The sequence below is a fragment of the Thalassophryne amazonica genome, chromosome 5, assembly GCF_902500255.1.
Source record: "Thalassophryne amazonica chromosome 5, fThaAma1.1, whole genome shotgun sequence".
In the NCBI taxonomy this organism is placed as follows: Eukaryota; Metazoa; Chordata; class Actinopteri; order Batrachoidiformes; family Batrachoididae; genus Thalassophryne; species Thalassophryne amazonica.
The window spans coordinates 7444155-7466296 of record NC_047107.1 but is presented as its reverse complement, the minus strand read 5'-3'; the positions used below and the strand labels follow the sequence as shown (position 1 = coordinate 7466296).

Below are 22142 nucleotides of genomic sequence, written 5' to 3'. Positions count from 1 at the left end.
AAAGGACCAAAACTCGCACTGGCACCAGTAGATCATGGCAGTGTTATATTTATTTTGATACCGGTTATATCAGACAGTTATCTAATTACAACTTTTTTTGAAAATGCCTTTTTTTGGCATATTTTACAAAAGCACATTTATCTGTAAACACCAACACACGACACACCTCACGTTATTGTGTTGGTTGACATAACCAATCAGTGTTAGCGGAGGCACATTTTACCCAGAATGCCATCTGTCTGTGTTTGTTACAAAACTTCAGAATTAGTGCATTATTCAACATTAAAAGATATATGTTACATCTTAACTTTGCACAAATGACAGAATTGACATTAATGGAGTTATTCTATCAGTATTCATTTTATATACACCAAATCATAACTCAAATCATAACTGCTTTATTTTCAAAGACTTCGGCCTGACGGCAGTGTTGTGATTGAGTAGAGAGTTGAGCTTTGTGGCTCCTCTCAGCTGTGTTTGTGCTGGAAGCCATGTAGTAAATTGGAGCAGCAGGGGCTAGGACACTCAAAGACAGAAGTGCTGACTCATTGTTTGGGTCTGTTGTTGCCTTTGATGGTTTCAGAAGCAATCATGGTGTTAAAACTCAAAATCAGCTTGTTAGTAGTTGCAAGTCTACCAGAGACAATATTGGAATTTATCGGTTATCTGTAACTTATGATACATTTTTGGGTGGTTTATCATTTTAACTTTATCAAAGATAACTTTTCAGTTATCGGATTATCTGTTATCACAGTTAATTTTTTGGTTATCTGTGCCCACCACTGCAGTTGAATGATACGAGTAAGTACGAAAACCAAATTGCATGGGATGCAGAGTAGTTTGTCCACTTTGTAGATGTTGAATCAATTGCTTGGTGACCCACTTTTCAAGGACTTTAGAAAAGACTGACAGTATGCTGATTGGTGTGTAGTTATTATTTTTGTCACCCACCTTAACGATCGGTGTAAATGTGGCCATCTTCCATGTCTGTGGTACAGTGAAATGCTCAGCTGACAAATTTATTAAATGCGTAACTGTATGTGCTGGAGCCATTTTATGTGTTTTTAGGAATCCAGCATCAAAGCCATGATGGTCTTTAGCTTTGGACTCCTTCATGGCATTTATAATCTTTAGAGTTTCAACCTCTGATATTGGTTCTATATTAAATGTTTGACTGTGTCCTGGATTGTTGTAGGTTATTTCAGGCGATTTGAAACATGCTGCCATCAATTCAAAAGAGCGTAGAAATGATTAATTCAGCTGGTTATTAATTTTCAATTCCAAATCATTTCCATCTTTCTTTTTTTGCCTCACTAAAAGTTTATTAATATTTAATATATAATAATATAAATAATATAATATTTGTTTTCCATTTCCATTTGCGTTTTGCATTATTGTGATACCAAATTTGCTTTTGCAGGTACGTATTAGGTGATCTTCCATTAGGTCATCTTCCATGACCTAATGGCCATGGAAGATTCCAGTAAATTTTGGAGGTGATCCAGATCCAGATTCTGGATCATGTTTTACTTTATGTTGGCTTTTACTGTTAGCAGGATTCCGTCAAAACTACTGCACAGATTTTGAAATTTTCATCAGATACATATTATGCCAAGGAAGACTCCATTTAAATTTCGGAAGTGATCTAGTTCGGATCCACAATCTGAATTAAGATTTCACTTTATATAGGCTTTGAAGGATTACGTCAAATCTACTTCACAGATTCTCACCAAATTTGCACCACAGATACATTATTAATGCATGGAAGACTCCACTCAATTTTAGAGGTGATCTGGATCTGGAATGGCAGGCATCAGAAATCTCTGATTGCTCTTTTTTTATTTATCTGTCTGTCTTTTATGAGGATTACATCAAAACTACTGCATGGATTTTGATGAAATTTTCAACACCGGTGCATATTAGGCCATGGAAGAATCCAATAAATTTTGGAAGTAATTCAGATTCTGGATCAAGTTTCACTTTTATAGGATTTGAAGGATTACTGTTAGCAGGATTACATTAAAAACTACTGCACAGATTTTGACAAAATTTACAGCACATAACATATTAGACCAAGGAAGATGCCTTTAAATTTTTGGAAGTGATCCAGATCTGGATGCAGAATCTGGATCAAGATTTCCCTTTATATAAGCTTTGAAGGATAACTTCAAAACTACTTCACGGATTCTCATCAAATTTGCACCACAGATAGATATTACGGCATGGAAGACTCCATTGACTTTTGGAGGTAATCTTCCAGATTGCGATCCGGATTTTGGGTCAAGATTTCCCTTTATGTAGGCTTTGAAGGATTACTTCAAAACTACTTCACAGATTCTCACCAAATTTGCATCACAGATACATATTACAGCATGGAAGACTCCATTAAATTTTGGAATTCAACTGGATCCAGTTCTGGATTCTGGGTCAAGTTTCACTTCATAGGCTTGTAAGAATTAGGTCAAAACTGCTTCACGGATTCTCACCAAATTTGCACCACAGATAGATATTAGGGCATGGAAGACTCCACTGAATTTTGGAGGTGATCTGGGTCTGGATCTGGATTCTGGAACAAGATTTACTTTTATGTAGCCTTTGAAAGATTACTTTAAAAACTGCTTCACAGATTCTCACGAAATTTGCACCACACATAGATATTAGGGCATGGAAGACTCCATTGATTTTTGGAGGTAATCTTGATCTGGATTCCGATCCGGATTTTGGGTCAATATTTCATGATAGATGTTAGGCTTTGAAGGATTACTTCAAAACTACTTCACGGATTCTCACCAATTTTGCACCACAGAAAGACATTTGGCCATGGAAGATTCCAGTAAATTTTTGGAGGTGATCCAGATCTGAATTCTGGATCATATTTTACTTTATATAGGCTTTGAAGGATTACTGTTAGCAGGATTACATCAAAAACTACTGCACAGATTTTGATGAAATTTTCTACAGATACATATTAACATATTACGCCAAGGAAGACTCCAATAAATTTTTGGAAGTGATCCAGATCCAGAATCTGGATCAAGATTTCCCTTTATATAGGCTTTGAAGGATTGCATCAAAACTACTTCATGGATTCTCACCAAATTTGCACCACAGATAGATATTAGGGCATGGAAAACTGGAAAAATTTTGGAGATGATCCAGATCTGGATTGGCAAATGTCATAAATCTCTGATTGCTCTTGTTTATTTATTTATCTGTCTGTCTGTTAGCAGGATTATGTCAAAACTACTGCACGGATTGTACGGAGCATGTGGCCCAATGAGATATACAGCGTTATATATAGATCGGTGTTTACGGTGTGTTTTGGGTCGTTGTGAACTTTGAGCCCTCCCAGCATGCACCACGCAACCTCGATGCTGAACTGGCTCATTGATGAGGGACATTAGATAGAGAGTAAAATTGAAAATTTTATTTGAAACTGGTGTGCGACGTTTGTTCCACTAATTTGAAAATCACAGGGTTATTCTATCGAATTTTAGAGGTGGATGTAGTTTTTTCACTTTCATCTTTTTTTCTCTTCTTTTTTTTTCTTTTACTGTCTTTTTCCATTCTTTCGCTCTCTTTTTTATGTGACGATGGGGATGAGAAAAACTGGTCCATACTCCAACACAGTAGGTGGCGGTAATGCACCTATATGAGCGTTTTTTAACCACCCCACCACAAACCCCGAAGACGAAGAATATTAGAATATTGACTTGTTTTTGGCGAGTCAGGAGGGCAGTTTGAAGTTCTTTAGATCACTCACTTTAAGCCTTTTTAACCGCACTGAAAGACGTGAAGTCACCGTTTGTTGTTATTAACCATTTTGCCATACATGGCAGTTACTGCTGTTGATATCGGGAGTATTTACGTGAAGACGGGACGTTAGCTAAGCGATGCTAACTGTATCTTTCAAGCCAGTATAGCTCAAAGGAGTCTGTGAAAGATGGCGAGTGTGCACGAAAGTTTATATTTCAACCCCATGATGACAAATGGAGTGGTGCACGCGAACGTGTTTGGTATCAAAGACTGGGTGAGTCCGTATAAGATCTGCGTTCTGTCTTTGCTGCACGAGATGACCGCGACCAAGATCCCGCTACCGGAGAGGAGGAGGCTCAACAAACTCATCCTGCCCCTGCTGCTGGTAGGTTCGAGGCTCAACAAACTCATCCTGCTCCTGCTGCAGGTAGGTTCGAGGCTCAACAAACTCATCCTGCTCCTGCTGCTGGTAGGTTCGAGGCTCAACAAACTCATCCTGCTCCTGCTGCAGGTAGGTTCGAGGCTCAACAAACTCATCGTATAGCCCGGCAGCAGGGGCAGGATGAGTTTGTGGAGCTTCGAACCTAAAATACGAAATGGGGCGAAATGGAGCTTGATAATCACTGAATGGAGCAGACTGACTCCAAATATGATTAAATAAGATTCAATTAAGTACTTTTATTTAATTATTTTTAAGCAAAATGGGGACTGATAACGAAACAGGAGTAAAATGTACTGAGCGCATCTCACAAAAAAACAAAAGCCAAACAATTAAATAAAAGTACTTATTTGGAGTCAGTCTGGTTCACTCTGCTCCATTTTGTTAGATTTTACCCCCATTTCGTGATTATCAGTTCCTGTTTCGCTCCATTTCATATTTGAGTATGGCCCCTTGCTGCAGGTAGGTTCGAGGATCGATGAATTCGTGTTGCCGCTGCTACACATGGCTGTCATCATCTGCACAATACACACACCAAAACAAAACCAGTACACACACCAAATCTGCTCTGCTGGCAAAATGTAAGTCCCTTTTCTGTTGTTTATGAATTAATAAAATATCAAATGACAAGGATCTATTTTAACTGTTGAATGGTATGTTCCAGCTTTTACCTCATGAAATATTCGTGCCATTGAACTCATAAACATTCATTATTTGTATACTAGAAACACCACAAAGCAAGACAACAGTGTACAATGTTGTGTGGCCGGTCTACTGAGAGGAAACTCCGTTGAGTGAGTGAGTGAGAGAGAGAATGTTTGCCATGTCAATAAAGCGCAGTTGAAATTGAATTGAGAGAGAGGGAGATATAAACCACCGTAATCCCAAAACAGGTGTGGGTTATGTCAGCTGGATATGAGACTCTTTAAACTCATTCTGTTGCAGAGAGTATGTAATCTTGCTTTGATATTTTATTCTGCACTTGCTTCAAGTGTCTCACTGGTGCATCTTATTTATTCAGGGTCCAGATCTGAGTCTTGGCCAGTTTCTTAAGACTGTACAGGAATCCTGCCCTCAGACTGCTTATACTGTCAAACTCAGGTAAGATTTTCATTGGATTGGATTATATGTTTTTGTGCTGCAAGAATTTTCCATATAGATGCTTGATTGTGAATTAATTAGCACAGTGAGGCATTAAGCCTGCCCACAGTTTCTATTGCACATTAGGTCAAAACTGGAACATTTTTTTTTCCTTTTTTGGACATGTTGTAGAATATGTAAATTCAAACATTATGTCCCATGAAGGCCCTGAGGTTCTTACTTGCAAATGCCAGTGTCGCTGACTGAACAGTCCCCCTAAAAATTGGTCCCCCCGATGACACGGTTCATGGATTATCACCTCCTTTCTGCTTCAAACTGCACTCCAGTCATCATCTATCTCAGCGACTGATATCTGAAGCTTTTGTACCACAATCATTTCCACATAAATTCAGCATTATTTCATCATAGAAGGCGGCAGAAGTGATCAGTGTGCCGCTGCAAAACAAGCAGCTCGCTGTTGCGTTCACTGCACGTTGGACATTTCAGAGCTTCACGGAATTGCACCTTGTTTCTGCTTAAAACTGACTTCAGAATGATTTAAGAGGTTTTCCCTTTATCATCTGATGGTTAATAATCCCATTAATCCATTTGATTGCTTTGGGTGAAGAAACACCGTCTCAAACGTGCTGCTGTGGTTCCAAATGACGCATGCGCAGATGCAACACGTGGACGATTTTTAGGGGCTGACCATTCGGTCTGCAACATCGTGACCTCTGAAAATGGATATGCTGCTATCAGTTTCAATTCAATTTAATTTATTTATATTGCAACATAACTCATACTGAGGTGTTGCACATGGTTGTGGTCTAACCTTACCAACCTCCCTGAGCAAGAACATAGGCAACAGCAGTAAGGAAAAACTTCCTCATCGCTTTTTATGAGGGGATGTAGCGTTCAGCATGTCAGTCTGTCTGTTTTTGCTTGACCAATTTCATTCATATAAGAGTCTACAACCCCAATTCCAATGTAGTTGGGACGTTGTGTAAAATATAAATAAAAACAGAATACAGTGATTTTCAAATCCTCTCCAACCTATATTCATTTGAATACACCACAGAGACAATATACACTCAACAAAAATATAAACGCAACACTTGGTTTTGCTCCCATTTTGTACGAGATGAACTCAAAGATCTAAAACTTTTTCCACATACACAATATCACCATTTCCCTCAAATATTGTTTACAAACCAGTCTAAATCTGTGATAGTGAGCACTTCTTCTTCTTCTTTGCTGAGATAATCCATCCCACCTCACAGGTGTGCCATACCAAGATGCTGATTAGACACCATGATTAGTGCACTTAGACTGTCCACAATAAAAGGCCACTCTGAAAGGTGCAGTTTTGTTTTATTGGGGGGGATACCAGTCAGTATCTGGTGTGACCACCATTTGCCTCATGCAGTGCAACACATCTCCTTTGCGTAGAGTTGATCAGGTTGTCAATTGTGGCCTGTGGAATGTTGGTCCACTCCTCTTCAATGGCTGTGCGAAGTTGCTGGATATTGGCAGGAACTGGTACACGCTGTCGTATACGCCGGTCCAGAGCATCCCAAACATGCTCAACGACATGTCCAGTGAGTATACCGGCCATGCAAGAACTGGGACATTTTCAGCTTCCAAGAATTGTGTACAGATCCTTGCAACATGGGACTGTGCATTATCCTGCTGCAACATGAGGTGATGTTCTTGGATGTATGGCACAACAATGGGCCTCAGGATCTCGTCACAGTATCTCTGTGCATTCAAAATGCCATCAATAAAATGCACCTGTGTTCTTCGTCCATAACAGACGCCTGCCCATACCATAACCCCACCGCCACCATAGGCCACTCGATCCACAACATTGACATCAGAAAACCGCTCACCCACACAACGCCACACACATTGTCTGCAATCTGTCCTGAATAGTGTGAACCGGGATTCATTCGTGAAGAGAACACCTCTCCAACGTGCCAAACACCAGCGAATGTGAGCATTTGCCCAGTCAAGTCGGTTACGACGACGAACTGGAGTCAGGTCGAGACCCCGATGAGGACGACGAGCATGCAGATGAGCTTCCGTGAGACGGTTTCTGTCAGTTTGTGCAGAAATTCTTTGGTTATGCAAACCGATTGTTTCAGCAGCTGTCCGAGTGGCTGGTCTCAGACGATCTTGGAGGTGAACATGCTGAATGTGGATGTCCTGGGCTGGTGTGGTTACATGTGGTCTGTGGTTGTGAGGCTGGTTGGATGTACTGCCAAATTCTCTGAAACGCCTTTGGAGATGGCTTATGATAGAGAAATGAACATTCAATACACGAGCAACAGCTCTGGTTGACATTCCTGCTGTCAGCATGCCAATTGCACGCTCCCTCAAATCTTGCGACATCTGTGGCATTGTGCTGTGTGATAAAACTGCACCTTTCAGAGTGGCCTTTTATTGTGGGCAGTCTAAGGCACACCTGTGCACTAATCATGGTGTCTAATCAGCATCTTGATATGGCACACCTGTGAGGTGGGATGGATTATCTCAGCAAAGAAGTGCTCACTATCAGATTTAGACTGGTTTGTGAACAATGTTTGAGGGAAATGATGATATTGTGTATGTGGAAAAAGTTTTAGATCTTTGAGTTCATCTCATACAAAATGGGAGCAAAACCAAAAGTGTTGCGTTTATATTTTTGTTGAGTGTATTTAATGTTCAAACTGATAAACTTTATTGTTTTTGTGCAAATATTTGCTCATTTTGAAATGGATGCCTGCAACACGTTTCAAAAAAGCTGGGACAGTGGAATGTTTACCACTGTTACATTACCTTTCCTTCTAACAACACTCAATAAGTGTTTGGGAACTGAGGACACTAATTGTTGAGGCTTTGTAGGTGGAATTCTTTCCCATTCTTGCTTGATGTACGACTTCAGTTGTTCAACAGTCCGGGGTCTCTGTTGTCGTATTTTGCGCTTCATAATGCGCCACACATTTTCAGTGGGCGACAGGTCTGGACTGCAGACAGGCCAGTCTAGTACCCGCACTCTTTTACTACGAAGCCACACTGTTGTAACACATGCAGAATGTGGCTTGGCATTGCTGAAATAAACAGGGATGTCCCTGAAAAAGATGTTGCTTGGATGGCAGCATGTGTTGCTCCAAAACCTGGATGTACCTTTCAGTATTGATAGTACCATCACAGATGTGTAAAGCCCAGGTTACACATAGACGGTTTTGTCCGCGGGTAGTACGTAGACCGAAGTTCGCGGTAGTTCCGGCTGTTTTTGTGGTGGAAAGGGGCGGTGCAATTCGCCGGCGTTTTGAGCGCCGTACTAGCCGCAAATACGTAGATAAAACGCCGCTAAATCCACCGAATAAAGCGGAGTTTTGACGCCGTAGCATCCGGCACACGTCAGGCAACGGGGGTTAATACTCAGTTCTATCCTTTACAATCGCAGGTTAAGACGCGTGTGAGAACGGCGGTGTTCTGCTGCCGCTGATAATGCCCTGTGTAACGCTGGATTTATCCAGGCAAATCCTGCGTTACTCCAGGAACTTTTGCTTATAGGCACTGCCCCCAAAGTATAATAGGCTGAAGCAGCTGTCAGTGCAGGGGGAGGGAGTGACAGGGAGCTCATCTCTCAGCCTTTTCTTTTCTCTCCTTTTCCCCTCCTCAACGTGTTGCTCGTTTCCACCACAGGGCTACCCTCTGCTTCTGAACCAGACCTCTTGGTAAGTCCTTGCCGCTGCCAATTTTATTTTAGGAGGTATACTGGAGCTTCTCTGCAAAAATATCTGGAGCTGGCCGCGAGTGAGAGACCTGCATGCAGCGCGCTAGCGTTTTTATACTGACCGCCGCCTATCTGCCATTTGGAACGCCGTTAACCGGGAGGTGGCATTTAGAACAGCGTACTGTCCGCTAGCGCCGCCGTTTTGTCTTCCTCTGTCACTGGTTAAAATGCCTTTGAGGACGCCGATGTGGGCTCTATCGCCGTTTTACACGCCGTTGGTTAGGGATACAACGCCGGCCGCCAATTACGGCGGTGTAAACTGCGGCACTACAGGAAGGGGCGGGATGACACGGCGATTAAAAAGTATCAAACGCTGTTGTTCGCGTTGTCGCCATCGTCAGGCCACTTCTCCGGGAGCGCTCCCGGAATTATTCGACATGTTGAATAATTTTTTCGACGATTCCTGGTGAAGCCGGAACCGAACCACGCCCCCGTGCGCCGGCGTTATATACTGCGTTTGATCCCTAAAATGGCCCGGAGGGGGCAAAATCTCTGCTGGGACGCTTCCGGGAGAGTTTACTGTCTATGTGTAAACGGGGCTTAAGTTGTCCATCACAGATGCTGGCTTTTGAACTTAGCGCCGGTAACAATCTGGATGGTCCTTTTCCTCTTTTGTCCGGAGGACATGGCATCCATGATTTCCAAAATCAATTTGAAATGTGGACTCATCAGACCACAGCACACTTTTCCACTTTGAGTCTGTCCATTTCAAATGAGCTCGGGCCCAGAGAAGGCGGTGGCATTTCTGGATGTTGTTGATGTAGATTGATGTTAGAGTTTTAACTTGCACTTGTCGATGTAGCGACGAACTGTGTTAACAGATAATGGTTTCTGAAGTATTCCTGAGCCCACGCGGTAAGATCCTTTACACAATGATGTCGATTTTTAATGCAGTGCCGCCTGAGAGATCGAAGGTCACGGGCATTAAATGTTGGTTTTACGCCTTGCCGCTTACGTGTAGAAAGTTCTCCAGATTATCTGAATCTTCTGATTATATTATGGACTGTAGATGATGGAATCCCTAAATTCCTTGCAGTTGAACATTGAGAAACATTGTGCTTAAAGTGTTGGACTTTTTTTTTTTTTTAATGCAGTTGTTCACAAAGTGGTGATCCTCACCCCATCTTTGCTTGTGAATGGCTCTGTCTTTTGGGGATGCTCCTTTTATACCATCATTTGTTTCCAATTAACCTGTTCACCTATGGAATGTTCCAAACAGCTGTTCTTTGAGCATTCATCAACTTTCCCAGTCTTTTGTTGTCGCTGTCCCAGCTTTTTTGAGATGTGTTGCAGGCATCCATTTCAAAATGAGTAAATATTTGCACAAAAACAACAAAGTTTATCAGTTTGAACATTAAATATCTTGTCTTTGTGGTGTATTCAGTTGAATATAGGTTGAAGAGGATTAGCAAATCATTGTGTTCTGTGTTTATTTTGATTTTACACAACGTCCCACTTCATTGGAATTGTGGTTGTACTTGTATGATCCCCCACACCAGTGGATTCCAGTGACCTTGGGGTCAGTTTCAAGGTCACAGCAAGATAGTCAAGATATTGCCATTGCCACCCTTGTTAGTTAAGGATGCGACTGATCCGATCCAGTATTGAGCTTGGCTTCTGATATGACGTAATTCACGTATCAGAAAATATCGATCCAACCTGCAATGTTTTCCGATACCGTAGATGAGCCACTGTGAAACCTCTCAACTGCTACTGCTCTCTGCTTTGTTTGCTGTCGAGTATGAGGAGGGGAGGGGGAGGTTTCTTAGAATGCCTTGTGATTGGAGAGCGGTGTCAACTCAGAACATGGCGGCATTTTGGGTTCAGCTGCGCTGAACTACTGAATGAACCTTAAATGTTTTCAACATTTTTTTAAAATCATTTAACAACTATCAAAATAAATATAAAAATAGCTGCTGCTCTGTAACTTCGTGTCATGCAATGACGTGCGTGACAGTTTTGAAGTTCTCTGTCTCTGGATTATGCTTTATTATGGACTAATTTGATTCTCAACAAGCTTTTCTTTCTACAATCATCACCTCCAAATCAAAGGTAAGCTGTACATTTTCCTCTTTTACTGACTTTGTGCTGTAAATGTGCAGACTTTTCTGATCCATTTATCAGCATGCGCGCTAATATAATATGATGGGAGACAAAGGACTAAAAGCAGAAACGTGTCAAATCACAGCATTTTGTGTATGATTTAATAGCTGCACATCAGGCTTCAGGTCCCAGTCTGAACACCATTTGAAACAAATAAACGGTCAGACTTTTAATCACAATTACTCCTGCCCCACTTTCCACAAATTGGTGTGTGTCAGTGCTGAACTTTAATTTGTACCTCTGTTACTGTGCACATCCAGACTGCTCTGGGTTTTTAATGGAAATAACATTGTGATCGGATGAGACATTTATCCTGTGTGAGCCATATGTATGTAAGGGATTAGTTACAGTCAGGAGGCACCGAACATCTACACGGAATCCTGAATCGGGACTCATTTAATTATCGGGTCAAAAATTCCTCAGAATTTTTTTTTTTTTTTTTTGGCATATGTATTTGATCCATTATCAAAATACATGCATGCATGCATGTAATGTGTGATCAGGGCTGAAGGAGTGAAGGCAGCAAAGTGTCAAGTCACAGCCTTTCACTGTGTTTGATTTAATAGGTGCACGTCAGACTGTGGCTCTGAGTCTGAGCATGGTGTGAAAAAAGTAGATGGTTGGGCTTTTAATCACAGAAATGACTCCAGTCCCACATGCGAGGGTTTTATTGGAAATACTGTACACTGCGATCGGACGGGACATTTTATCCGATGTGAGTGAAAAATCTGTTGTATAAAATCCATTATATACTGCGTTTATTACATGAAAAACATTTGGATTTTTTTGGCCAGTGACTGTGAATATCTGGTTTATACGATGATGGTTAAGTGAGTTTTACTATACATAAATTTACCTCTCAAAACTTTGACGATATCGGCTTCCATCCCACACAGCTGACTTTATTTTCCAAAATTTTTCTTCCGTTCGGATCTGAAGGGAGTCTGTACATCTTGAAGCCCTTGCTGTTTCTATTTGTGCCTCCAAATGCATTTTCAGCAAATAAATAAATAAAATAGCCAGATTTACATGCAGACACATTAACAGCGAATACTATTTTGAACCCAAGATGGCACCATGAGTCACGTGACCGATTTTTTTTTTTTTTTTTTTTTTCCCCTCGACTCCTCATGTCATCACTTTCTCTATCAAGGCACTCCATGGTTTCTGAAGCCAAGCTGTTTGAGAGAGCTCTCTTCCGCAGTGTTCAAAGCCACGGGTGACGGCAAATTTCCGCCCGGGTCTCGGGTTCAAATTGTCTGTTCGTTGAACACGGATTTTCTGAAAAATTAGCTGAATTGTTGCTCAAAATGATGGAGACGGAGAGAGAGAGAATGAATGAGACAGGCGGAGAGAGCGAATGAGAGAGAGAGGACTTAATTTTTTATTTTTACTCTGAACACTTGTTTGTGATTTCACTGATTAATATCCCTTTGAGCAGGTGGAATCAGTTAATCAGTGAAATCACCTGGTGGAATCAGTGGCTGCAAAGAGAACCTGCACCCTCTTGGCCCTTTCTGGAACAAGTTGCCCACCCCTGATTTAGACTGTCCTTGGCTAAATGTTGTGGAGTTATAGAATAAAAACAGCAAGAATGACAAAGGATAATTTCAGTTTGTATGGGGTCAAAAGATAAAGTTGTTCCAATTTTTGTAAAAAGTAATGCATATTATGCACTGGGTCTCAGCATGGTTTGAAAAAAAATAAACGTCTGGACTTTTAATAAAGGAAATACGTTATGTGTTTTAACCATTTGTGCTGTTTTTAAGAGGATGCCTCTGTTGTTGACTGTGTCGTAGGCTGTTGTAAGGTTTACGAAGGTGGTTCCTGTTATTTGTTTTGTTTCATATCTGTCTTCTGTGAATTGGTTTAGGTTCAGTGCCTGGTCACAACAGGAGCGTCCAGGCCTGAAACCTGCTTGTTCTGGTGTAAGTTTTCTGATATGCGGTCTTTCATATAATTTGTATGTTGAGCATAGAAGGACATTATACAATAGTTTTTGGACTGGTTGTGGAGAGGGATGCTCGACTTGAAATTTGATTTTCTGCTATAAGCCTGTTGCATAAGCATAGGGGATGGTGTTAGGACCATTATTTTCAAATACCCATTCTACTATATGGTAATGTTCGAACTGGGCAACTCAGACTCACTTTATTGTCACTCAACCCTTACAGGCAGAATAGCGGGGGATATAAGGTTAACATCGTGCGTTTTTGGTATGAAAACATGAACCCTGGCACTTGTAGAGTGACCCCAGGTGAGCATTTCTGGATAAGGAAACAAGTTGGCAGAGCCCCCTGGTGGTGTCTTTGGGAACTAATGTTTTGCCAACTAACCGTATTCATGAACACATCCTAATATTGGGATAACTTTTACATTTCTTAATATAGAATCAGGAAACTTGGAAAAATTTTGAAAGGAGAACAGGGTAAATATAATAAAAGTATTAAAAATTTCATAAGAGCCCCCTGGTGACCAGATATGTAAGCAGTGCTGGTGTCATTGCTCCATATTGTGTATTATCTGAAAGTGTAAACTTTACAATATTGGATGAAAAGCAAATTGTAGAAAAGAGAATGACGTAAAGGTGAACTAGCTTAAACCAAAACAAACTCTTTGGGAATATTTGCAAGTGATCTATGTTTGAAAACAGCTGCCTTCACACTGGCAGAGTGATGTGCATTTGAGCTTTGCTTTGCTGCATGTACACATGCCACGGCATGATTTCTTACAGTTGCAATGTATCAGCTCATAGCACATTTCATGGAAGGGTGGTCCATTTTGGCAACCATTGAGATGAGGGTGCATCCCATTCCCAGCCAAAGTCAGAAGGGCTTGGCAGTTTTGCGTCCAGCTGCAATGACTGACCCCACACGTGCAGCTTGGAAGACTGCTCTCAAGGCTATTTGAGTGCAGCTTCTGTGGGAGGAATGCCTTCTACAGCCTTTGATTTCTTTTAGAACATGTGCTGACGTGCTTCGTTGACACTGGAGGTGTCAGCAGTGCGGTCATACCACAGCGCAACAAATCTCTGAATAAGAGCCAGTAGATCATCTGTCAACTGAAGTTGTGGATTTGCAAGAGACAAGAAAGCATCTGTGACCTCTGGAAATGCAATCCAAGTTTCCCATGCACTCTTCTTGCCTCTTCCAGCAAAGAAAGATGTTACATCACAGCCAGTTAGTGCATGGAAAAATGGCAGAGCCTTTGCTTTGGTTGATGACAGGGCAGTGGCATTCTCATGTACAGCAATGTATCTTTGGGACTTTCCATTACCAAATGATATCCACAATTCAGAGGTGGCAAACTGGTCGAAAAATGCCACAGCTAGTACAACAACATCACTGTCTGCTGTTCTAATGAGGATACTCTGGTGACCCTTGTTGGAAGAATCCTTGGCATGCAACATGTGTCTGCTTCTTCCTGCGTACAGGGCTGAAGATTTGACATGTCTGTCACAGCAGCATTGCAAGTCACATGTTCCTTCAAAGTGCAGACAACTTGTCTGTTTTGCATGTGAATGCCTGCAGCATGTTCAGCTCGAAGTACAAACAGCTCAGACTTGTCATTATTCCGGAGGAAACTGCCAGTTTCCTGGAATTTGTGTGGTGAGAGTTACTTTCCTGCATACACCATTGCCTCTTTTCTCCCTGGTTGAGTTCTTCAGACTCTGTGGCTTGTAGATATCAAACACATCGACCCTTTCAACATCCTTCAGGATGTTCTCAATGTGGGGCACAAAGACCTGTGTGACATAGTCTGAGAATGTCTTTGACACTGTTGGGGTTAGAGTGTGCACCACCATTGCGCCATCAAGCATGACTGCTGTAACCTTAGGGACTGTGTGGTCAGAGTTTGAAAGGCTTTCCAGAGGAACCAACAAGTCAGACTTCTTTCCTGATCTCATCTCCCCTGACTTTGATAGAGATGGTGGCCATGGTTGGTTCTCATATTTGAAGAACTCTCTCCTCTCGAGATTGGCAGGCAATGTGTAGTCTAGAGAATAAGACACAGTCATCCTTCAATGCAGATACCTGATTTTTTTTTTTTTTTTTTTTTTTTTTTTTTTCTTTCAACTGACGTTGACTTTCAGAGAACAGTGACAACTTGTTCTTCTTGATGGGCTAAGTAATTGACTTTGCTTGAGTTGTGATCTGTTCAGCTACGAATGTCTCAAACTGACGTTGTCCTAGCTCATACATCTCTTTGATACTTTCTGCAGCTGATTGGCTTGTGACAGCTTTGCTGTCAAGAGTTAACAAATCCTTGCTGTCTTCCAGTAAAGGACTTCCAAGATCCTCAATGACCCTCTTGAGAGCATTTACTTCCTTTACAAAGGAATTCTGCATGCTAGCTGTCTGCTCATGATGTTTACCATTGCTGGATTTCTCTGATTTGTTCGCAAAGTCACAAATAAGCCTACTGACCTCTGGACCACCTATCACCCAATGTCTCAGAGCTGAAGGATTGTTTGTCAAGCCCACAGCACCACCTTCTCCTTTTATCACAGCATTTTCTTGTTCGTGTGCCTGGTCTAATGCCATTGCAGAGAACTTGTGATCTGTTTTCTGGACTACAAATCCGCCTTCAGAGAACTCAAAAAAAAAAAAAAAAAAAAAACAGCAGGATGAGACTGTTGTAGGCCTGTTGTACTGTATATTTTGAACTTCATGCCAATGAAGAAATACACTACACATGCAAAAATGTCTATGGCCTCATTGCATGCTCATTATTTTATTTGCTGCCTTGGGACCTTTGTAATGCTACATAACTTTCATATATAGTATTGTTAAGTTATATTTATCTATATATATATGGGATAAGATTGTTTGATATTGAAATGTGAATAATTGTACGATTGGTGAAATTTGGCCACCAGGGGGCTTATATGAAATTTCCAACACTTTGATGATAGTTTCCCTGTTGTTCTCTTGAAGTCTGCCAAGTTTCAGAATTTTAGATTAATAAATTTAAAAGTTATCCCAATATTAGGATGTGCTTATGATTACGGTTAAGCGGCAAAATATTAGTTCTCACAGTCACCACCAGGGGGCTCTGCCAACTTGTTTCCATATCCAGAAATGCTCACCTGGGGTCACTCTACAAGTGTGCCAGGTTTCATGTTTTCATACCAAAAACGCACGAAATGATGTCCACACCAGCCTTACATTAGCATTACAATGCAGTTTCTCCAGGTCTTGGTGTAGTTAACTAAGACTAGTGACAATTTAACCTAACCCTAATCTAAACTTTTTCCATTGTACAATGTATGCACTCCCTGTGGCCATAGAATATATATACAAGGCACAGGGTCGGCAGCAGCAGCAGTGTTACAGCATTAAGAAAAGTGACAATGTGCATGTAGTGCAATGTTCACAGTTCTGTGGTGGATGTTGAACCGTTCAACAGTCTGACAGCATTCGGGTAGAAGCCGTTTTTCAATCTGGATGTTTTTGGATCCTGCGCAGCCTCCTTCCAGAGGGAAGGGGTGTGAACAGATTGTGCCCAGGGTGGGTGGAGTCTCGGAGGATGCAGGTAGCTCTGTCTCTACATCTGGAGCTGTAGATGTCCCCAATGGGCGGTAAGCTGCATCCGATGGTCCTCTGTGCAGGTTTCACCACCCACTTCTTCTCCGCCACCTTGTAGCCACCATACCACACAGGGAGGCAGCAGGACAGGACACTCTCTACTGCACAGCTGTAGAAGGCCCTGAGGACCTCGTTGTTCAGTCCGGCCCTTCCCAATTTCCTCAAAAAATAGAGGCATTGTTGGCTTTCTTGATGACAGCCGTGCTGTTGGTGTGCCAGGTGAAAGTGTTGGAGAGGTGGATTCCAAGGTATCTGATGGAGGTGACATTCTCCACCACTGCTCTGTTGATGTAGAGGAGGAGGAGGTGGTGGGGCCTGACCTGCAGAAGTCAACATCTATCTCCTTGGTCTTCTGGGTGTTGAGGATGAGGTTGTTGTCTCTGCACCACCGTGACAGATTTTCCACTTCTCACCTGTACGCTGTCTCATCCCCTTGGCTGATGAGCTCAATCACCGCTGTATCGTCTGCAAACTTAACAAGATTATTCTTGTGCTGGGCTCTGCAGTCGAAGGTCATCAATGTGTACAGCAGTGGACTGAGCACACAACCCTGGGGTGAGCCAGTGTTCAGGATGATGGTGGAGGATGAGGTGGTGTTGATCTTGACACTCTGTGGCCTCCCGGTCAGAAAGTCCAGGACCCAGTTGCACAGTGCTGAGGGGGCTCCTAGTTCAGCCAGCTTGGAAACCAGTTTCTGTGGGATGATGGTGTTAAATGCAGAAGTGAAGTCCAGGAACAGCAGCCTTGCATAGGAGTCCTTGTTCTCTGTGTTGGAGAGGGCCTGATGCACCACGGTGGAGATGGCATCAGCTGTGGACCAGTTTTGTCTGTATGCATACTGGTGCTTGCCTACAGTTACATCGATGGTCTGCTTCAGGCGCCTCATCACCAGCCTCTCAAAGCACTTTGTGGTGATGGGGTGAATGCAACTGGCCTATAGTCATTGAGGCAGGATGGTGGAGAGGTCTTTGGCACAGGGATGATCCTTGATGTCTTGAGGCATGGCAGAACTCTGGCCTGGGACAGTGAGATGTTGAATGTATTTTCCAGAACCTCAGACAGCTGGTGTGCACAGTCTTTTTGGACCCTCCCTGGTAGTCCGTCAGTGCCCGGGGCCTTTCGGAGGTTGATCCGTTGCAGCACGTCCGTCACCTCAGCTGTAGTGATGTCGCTGACTCGGGGGGGTCTTTGCCGGAGGGAGGGATTTGGGAGGGGGTGGTGGTGTTGGATGCCTCAAAACGCACATTAAAGGTGTTCAGAGTGTCCGGCAGTGCTAGGTCTGTAGAGCACTGTGCTATGCTGTTTTTGTTGTCCGTGATGCATTTGATGCTCCTCCACATGCTCTGTGGGTCATTGGATTGGAGGTGACCTTGAACCTCGAGGGCATATGTGGACTTTTTATTCCCACCGAAAGGTTCCTTCTGGCTGCTCTGAGTGCTGCTGCATCGCTGTCTTTGAATGCAGCATCACAAATTTTCAGCAGGGAGCGCACCTTTCCGGTCATCCAAGGTTTCTGGTTTGGCCTGATGGTGATGGTCTTGGAGGTGGTCACATTGTCCATGCAGCTCCGGATGTAGCAGTGCACAGTCGATGAGTATTCCTCCAGGTCCACACTGATCCTTGTTGTTGCAGCCGCTCTGAACATTTGCCAGACGGTGGTCTCAAAGCAATCTTGAAGCATGGACACAGCACCAGTTGGCCTCACAGAGATGGTCTTTGTGATGGTGTCCCTGCTTTTCGACACTGGACTGTAAGCAGGAAGCATGAGGAGTGAGATGTGGTCTGAGGTGCCGAGATGGGGGCAGGGGGCTGCTCTGTAAACTCCACGTATATTAGTATACACTTTGTTCAGTGTGTTTTCCCCTCATGTGGCTATGTTTACTTGCTGGTGGAACTTGCGGAGAATATCTTGCAGGTTTACATGGTTGAAGTCCCCTGTTACTATATACAGCGCATCTGGATGTTTATTTTGATGCAAGCTGATGGAGTTATGTAGCTGCTTCAGAGCGTCATTAGCATTAGCTCGTGGGGGGACGAAGACGGCACAGTAAACACTGCTGTAAATTCCTGCAGCAGATAGTGAAGGCGGCATTTTACTATAAGATATTCTACAGCTTCGGAGTAGTGTCTTTTAACCTCAGAACAGTTTGTGCACCAACCTTTGTTAATGTAGATGCACAGCCCTCCTCCTGCTGGTTTTACCGGAGTGCTGCTGGTCTCTGTCCGCACGGTGGAGTATCAGCTCTTGTAGCTCGATGACAGAGTCCAGCATGTTGTTAAGCCATGTGTCTGTCAGGATATAAACACTACAGCTCTGCATGTCCCACTGATATAATCTGTCGTAGCAAGTCCATTTTGTTATCCGGCGCAAGGACGTTGGATAGAAATAGTGACGGGATAGCCGGTCTTCCGCCGTTAACATTTACCCCGTTTCCACCCACGTGCACAGCGCTTCCTTTTGGGTCTAAGCCGGCTCCTGCTACGACTTGCTGTCAGGATCGTCAATCTGCCGAGCATTGCCTTTAGGTCCGGGTGGATTCGGACATGTCGGCAATTGTTGTTTAGCTCAAGCAGATCTTTGGAGCTGTATTTTATGCTCACTGTGTTACTTGGAACACTAGAGCTGCTAAAACCGCTAAAACTACTATATTTGCTAAGGACTACACAGAGAGCTAGAGAAGCCGCTGGGTCGCTGCGCACCGCCATCTTGAAAATTAGGTAATATTTTGTACATTATTCATCTCAAACCACTCTGTACATACCCCTTTGAGAACTGCACCCCCAGAAATAATGCTGTTTTCATTGACGCTTCCTCAGATCAACAAAGACAAAACACAACTGATAAAAGTACTTTGCTGATATTTCAATAAGTGCTGATAATAACAGAATGCTTCAGCAGACACACGTACACCAGACGTGACAACAGCACCCCACTGGGAAATTCAGCCTTCTCCACATAATCCACACCCACTGTCTTTCTAGCTTGTGATCTTGTAACAGATGTTTTCACAGCCATTGCTCACTTGGGAACATGGGGGTGAATTGGGGGGGGGGGGGTAATTTCCCATGAAATCCATTTTTACAAAATAACTCCTCACCCTAGCTAAAGTATACCTCAAATGACAACTTTACTTTGTTATTCACACTCTAATATTGAGGAAAATATATGAAGTTATTAATTTTGATATCACAATATTTAAAATTACTGATACACATTGACTCTTGTCCTTTGTTTTCTCCGTAGGATCCATGAAATGGCTGATGGGGAGCTGAAAGACATGGAATACTTCTTTTCCACCCTTCCTACTCCTTTTGCTGCTTTTGATTCTGAGGCTTATAAAACTAGTGTTGTGGGTTAGTGCACATCCTGGAAGCTTTGCTGGAAATCCTGAAGCTTTGCCATTAGTAATACTCCTTCTTTCTTTGGCCTCACCTGTGTTTTAGGGCTTTTTATGAGACACATGCTCCTGGCCTACAACAAGCTGTCCTTCAGTCGGGTATACAAGCTGTACAAGTCCCTGCAGCAGTACTACCACAGTCATTATGCCAAGCCTGCCGACGGCCAGGGGGCTCTGCAGACGCTAGCTGCAGGCGACTCTGACATGGACCTGACCAGTATGGAGGATACTGTAGGAGATCGAATGGACAAAGAAGAGCTGGATGTGACGCTGTATGACTGTGAGCTTCGGTGTGTAGTCGCACAATATCCACATCACCAGTTTGTGCAGTGGTCCGTGCTGTTGCCACAAGTGTTGGGGCCTTTCTGGGTGGAATTTGTCTCCCTGTGTCTTGAGGGCAGCAGGGGGGTTTCCTACTACAATCCAAAGACAAGCAAACAAGTCACTCTAATAGGGCAGCGCAGTCTCGTTGAACCCTGCGTGATAGATATTGCGGGATTTGACCACTTATGGGGACAACCCATCCCATTGCGGAATATATACACAGCACTAGAAGCACTCAGAGAGTGCAAACCTCCACCAAGGCCATGGGGTCACTGACGCCATAACATCTACACGCCGTGGAATCATGACCAAGCTTTTCTCTTCTACCTGTAAAGCCCAGAGACTGGTCAAATGACCCATCTACCTCCAAGATCTCCTGTGGAGAGCTACTTCTGTTATGTAAACAAGGAAGTCTCAGAACACCTCAGGGGAGGGGTGTTTGCATAATTGCTGTCTGTAGCTGCTGCTGACTATTGTATTCCTGTATCCCTCAAATCTTGCTGACACCCTTCCATTTTTGTAAAGTCAGGTAAGATTCCATTCCTTATTATTTCCCTTTTTTCATATTTCATTTCAAACAAGAAGGTGGAAAGTACAAAAAAAGTATTTTTCCTTTTTCTGTTCATGCGTTGTGCTTGTTGTTTTATTCGACAGCCTCCATTTAGTTTCTGAGTGCGGGCCTCATTTGTTTTCATAGGCTCCACTTTTCCCTGCACCCGAGTGTACACAAGTGCAAGACAGTATTCTGCTTCTATGTCTTTTTATGTAGATAGCTTTATCTGACTTTATTTGGAAACAGAGGAGAGTGTATTGGAAAAATAGTTAGTTGATATCATTTGACTGTTCACTCACAATTTCACTTTTTTTCACTCCACAGATGAGGATATTGCTCTGCAGCCGGAAAAGAGAGCTCGGTTGGAGCCTGACCTGACAGAGACGGTGAAAGACGGCACAGTGTGGCGTAAAGAAAAAGTGGGGAGGCCTCTCCATTTCACCCCAATGGAAGCTTACGCCGCAGATGGAGAGCCAATGGCAGAGGCCCGACGTAACATCTCCAGTCGCCTTCAGAGCTTCCTGTGTCTCATCACACATACCATGCTCCGAAACATTCACGATTGGACAATTCAGCATGCGCAGCAAACAGGGGATGCTAATTGGTTCATGGCCCTCCCTACCAAACAAAGTGTGGCGTGGATGTTATGGACCAGATGGTGCGAGACTACACTGTCCGCGCAGGAACACGGTGCTGGTCAGTTGCTGTGTTTTACAACATGGTTGATATGGCAGCCCTGAATGCGCATGTGCTATACCAAGCATACACCGGGAAAAAGGAGAGACGGGTGGACTTCCTGGTGGAAATATGTGGAAATATATGGTTCACTTTTCTTTTTTGGCTTCATATTTCATGACTTTTCATCATTTGAAGGGACCAACAGAGTAAGCATGAAATATGCACAATGACATGTTTTCAACGTCCTGTTCCAATATGTACATCGGTGATCCTTTGGGGTCAATTTGACCGCAAGCTAATTTGCCTGTGTGAAACATAAGATACACTAATATTGTACATATTATGGATCATATTATTATTGAAATAGTATGGGTACATATACATATATTATTAATTTTGTATTATTAATTTTTTAATTTAGTAATAGTCATACAGTGTGGGG

General features: G+C 42.8%; 1 protein-coding gene across 4 annotated transcripts in view; it reads left to right on the top strand.

Moving 5' to 3' along the window:
* The first annotated feature begins 3691 nt into the window (after positions 1 to 3691).
* Positions 3692 to 22142, top strand: part of anapc5 (anaphase promoting complex subunit 5) — a 60214-nt gene continuing 41763 nt past the window's right edge. The window contains exons 1-4 of one of the 4 annotated variants that reach the window (XM_034169696.1): positions 3692 to 4267; positions 5217 to 5296; positions 19992 to 20101; positions 20192 to 20435. In XM_034169696.1, coding sequence (XP_034025587.1) covers positions 3944 to 4267; positions 5217 to 5296; positions 19992 to 20101; positions 20192 to 20435 — 758 coding nt within the window. In that variant the 5' untranslated portion in view covers positions 3692 to 3943. The remainder of the gene's footprint in view (positions 4268 to 5216; positions 5297 to 19991; positions 20102 to 20191; positions 20436 to 22142) is intronic. The other 3 variants (XM_034169697.1, XM_034169698.1, XM_034169699.1) reach the window with 3 other exon arrangements.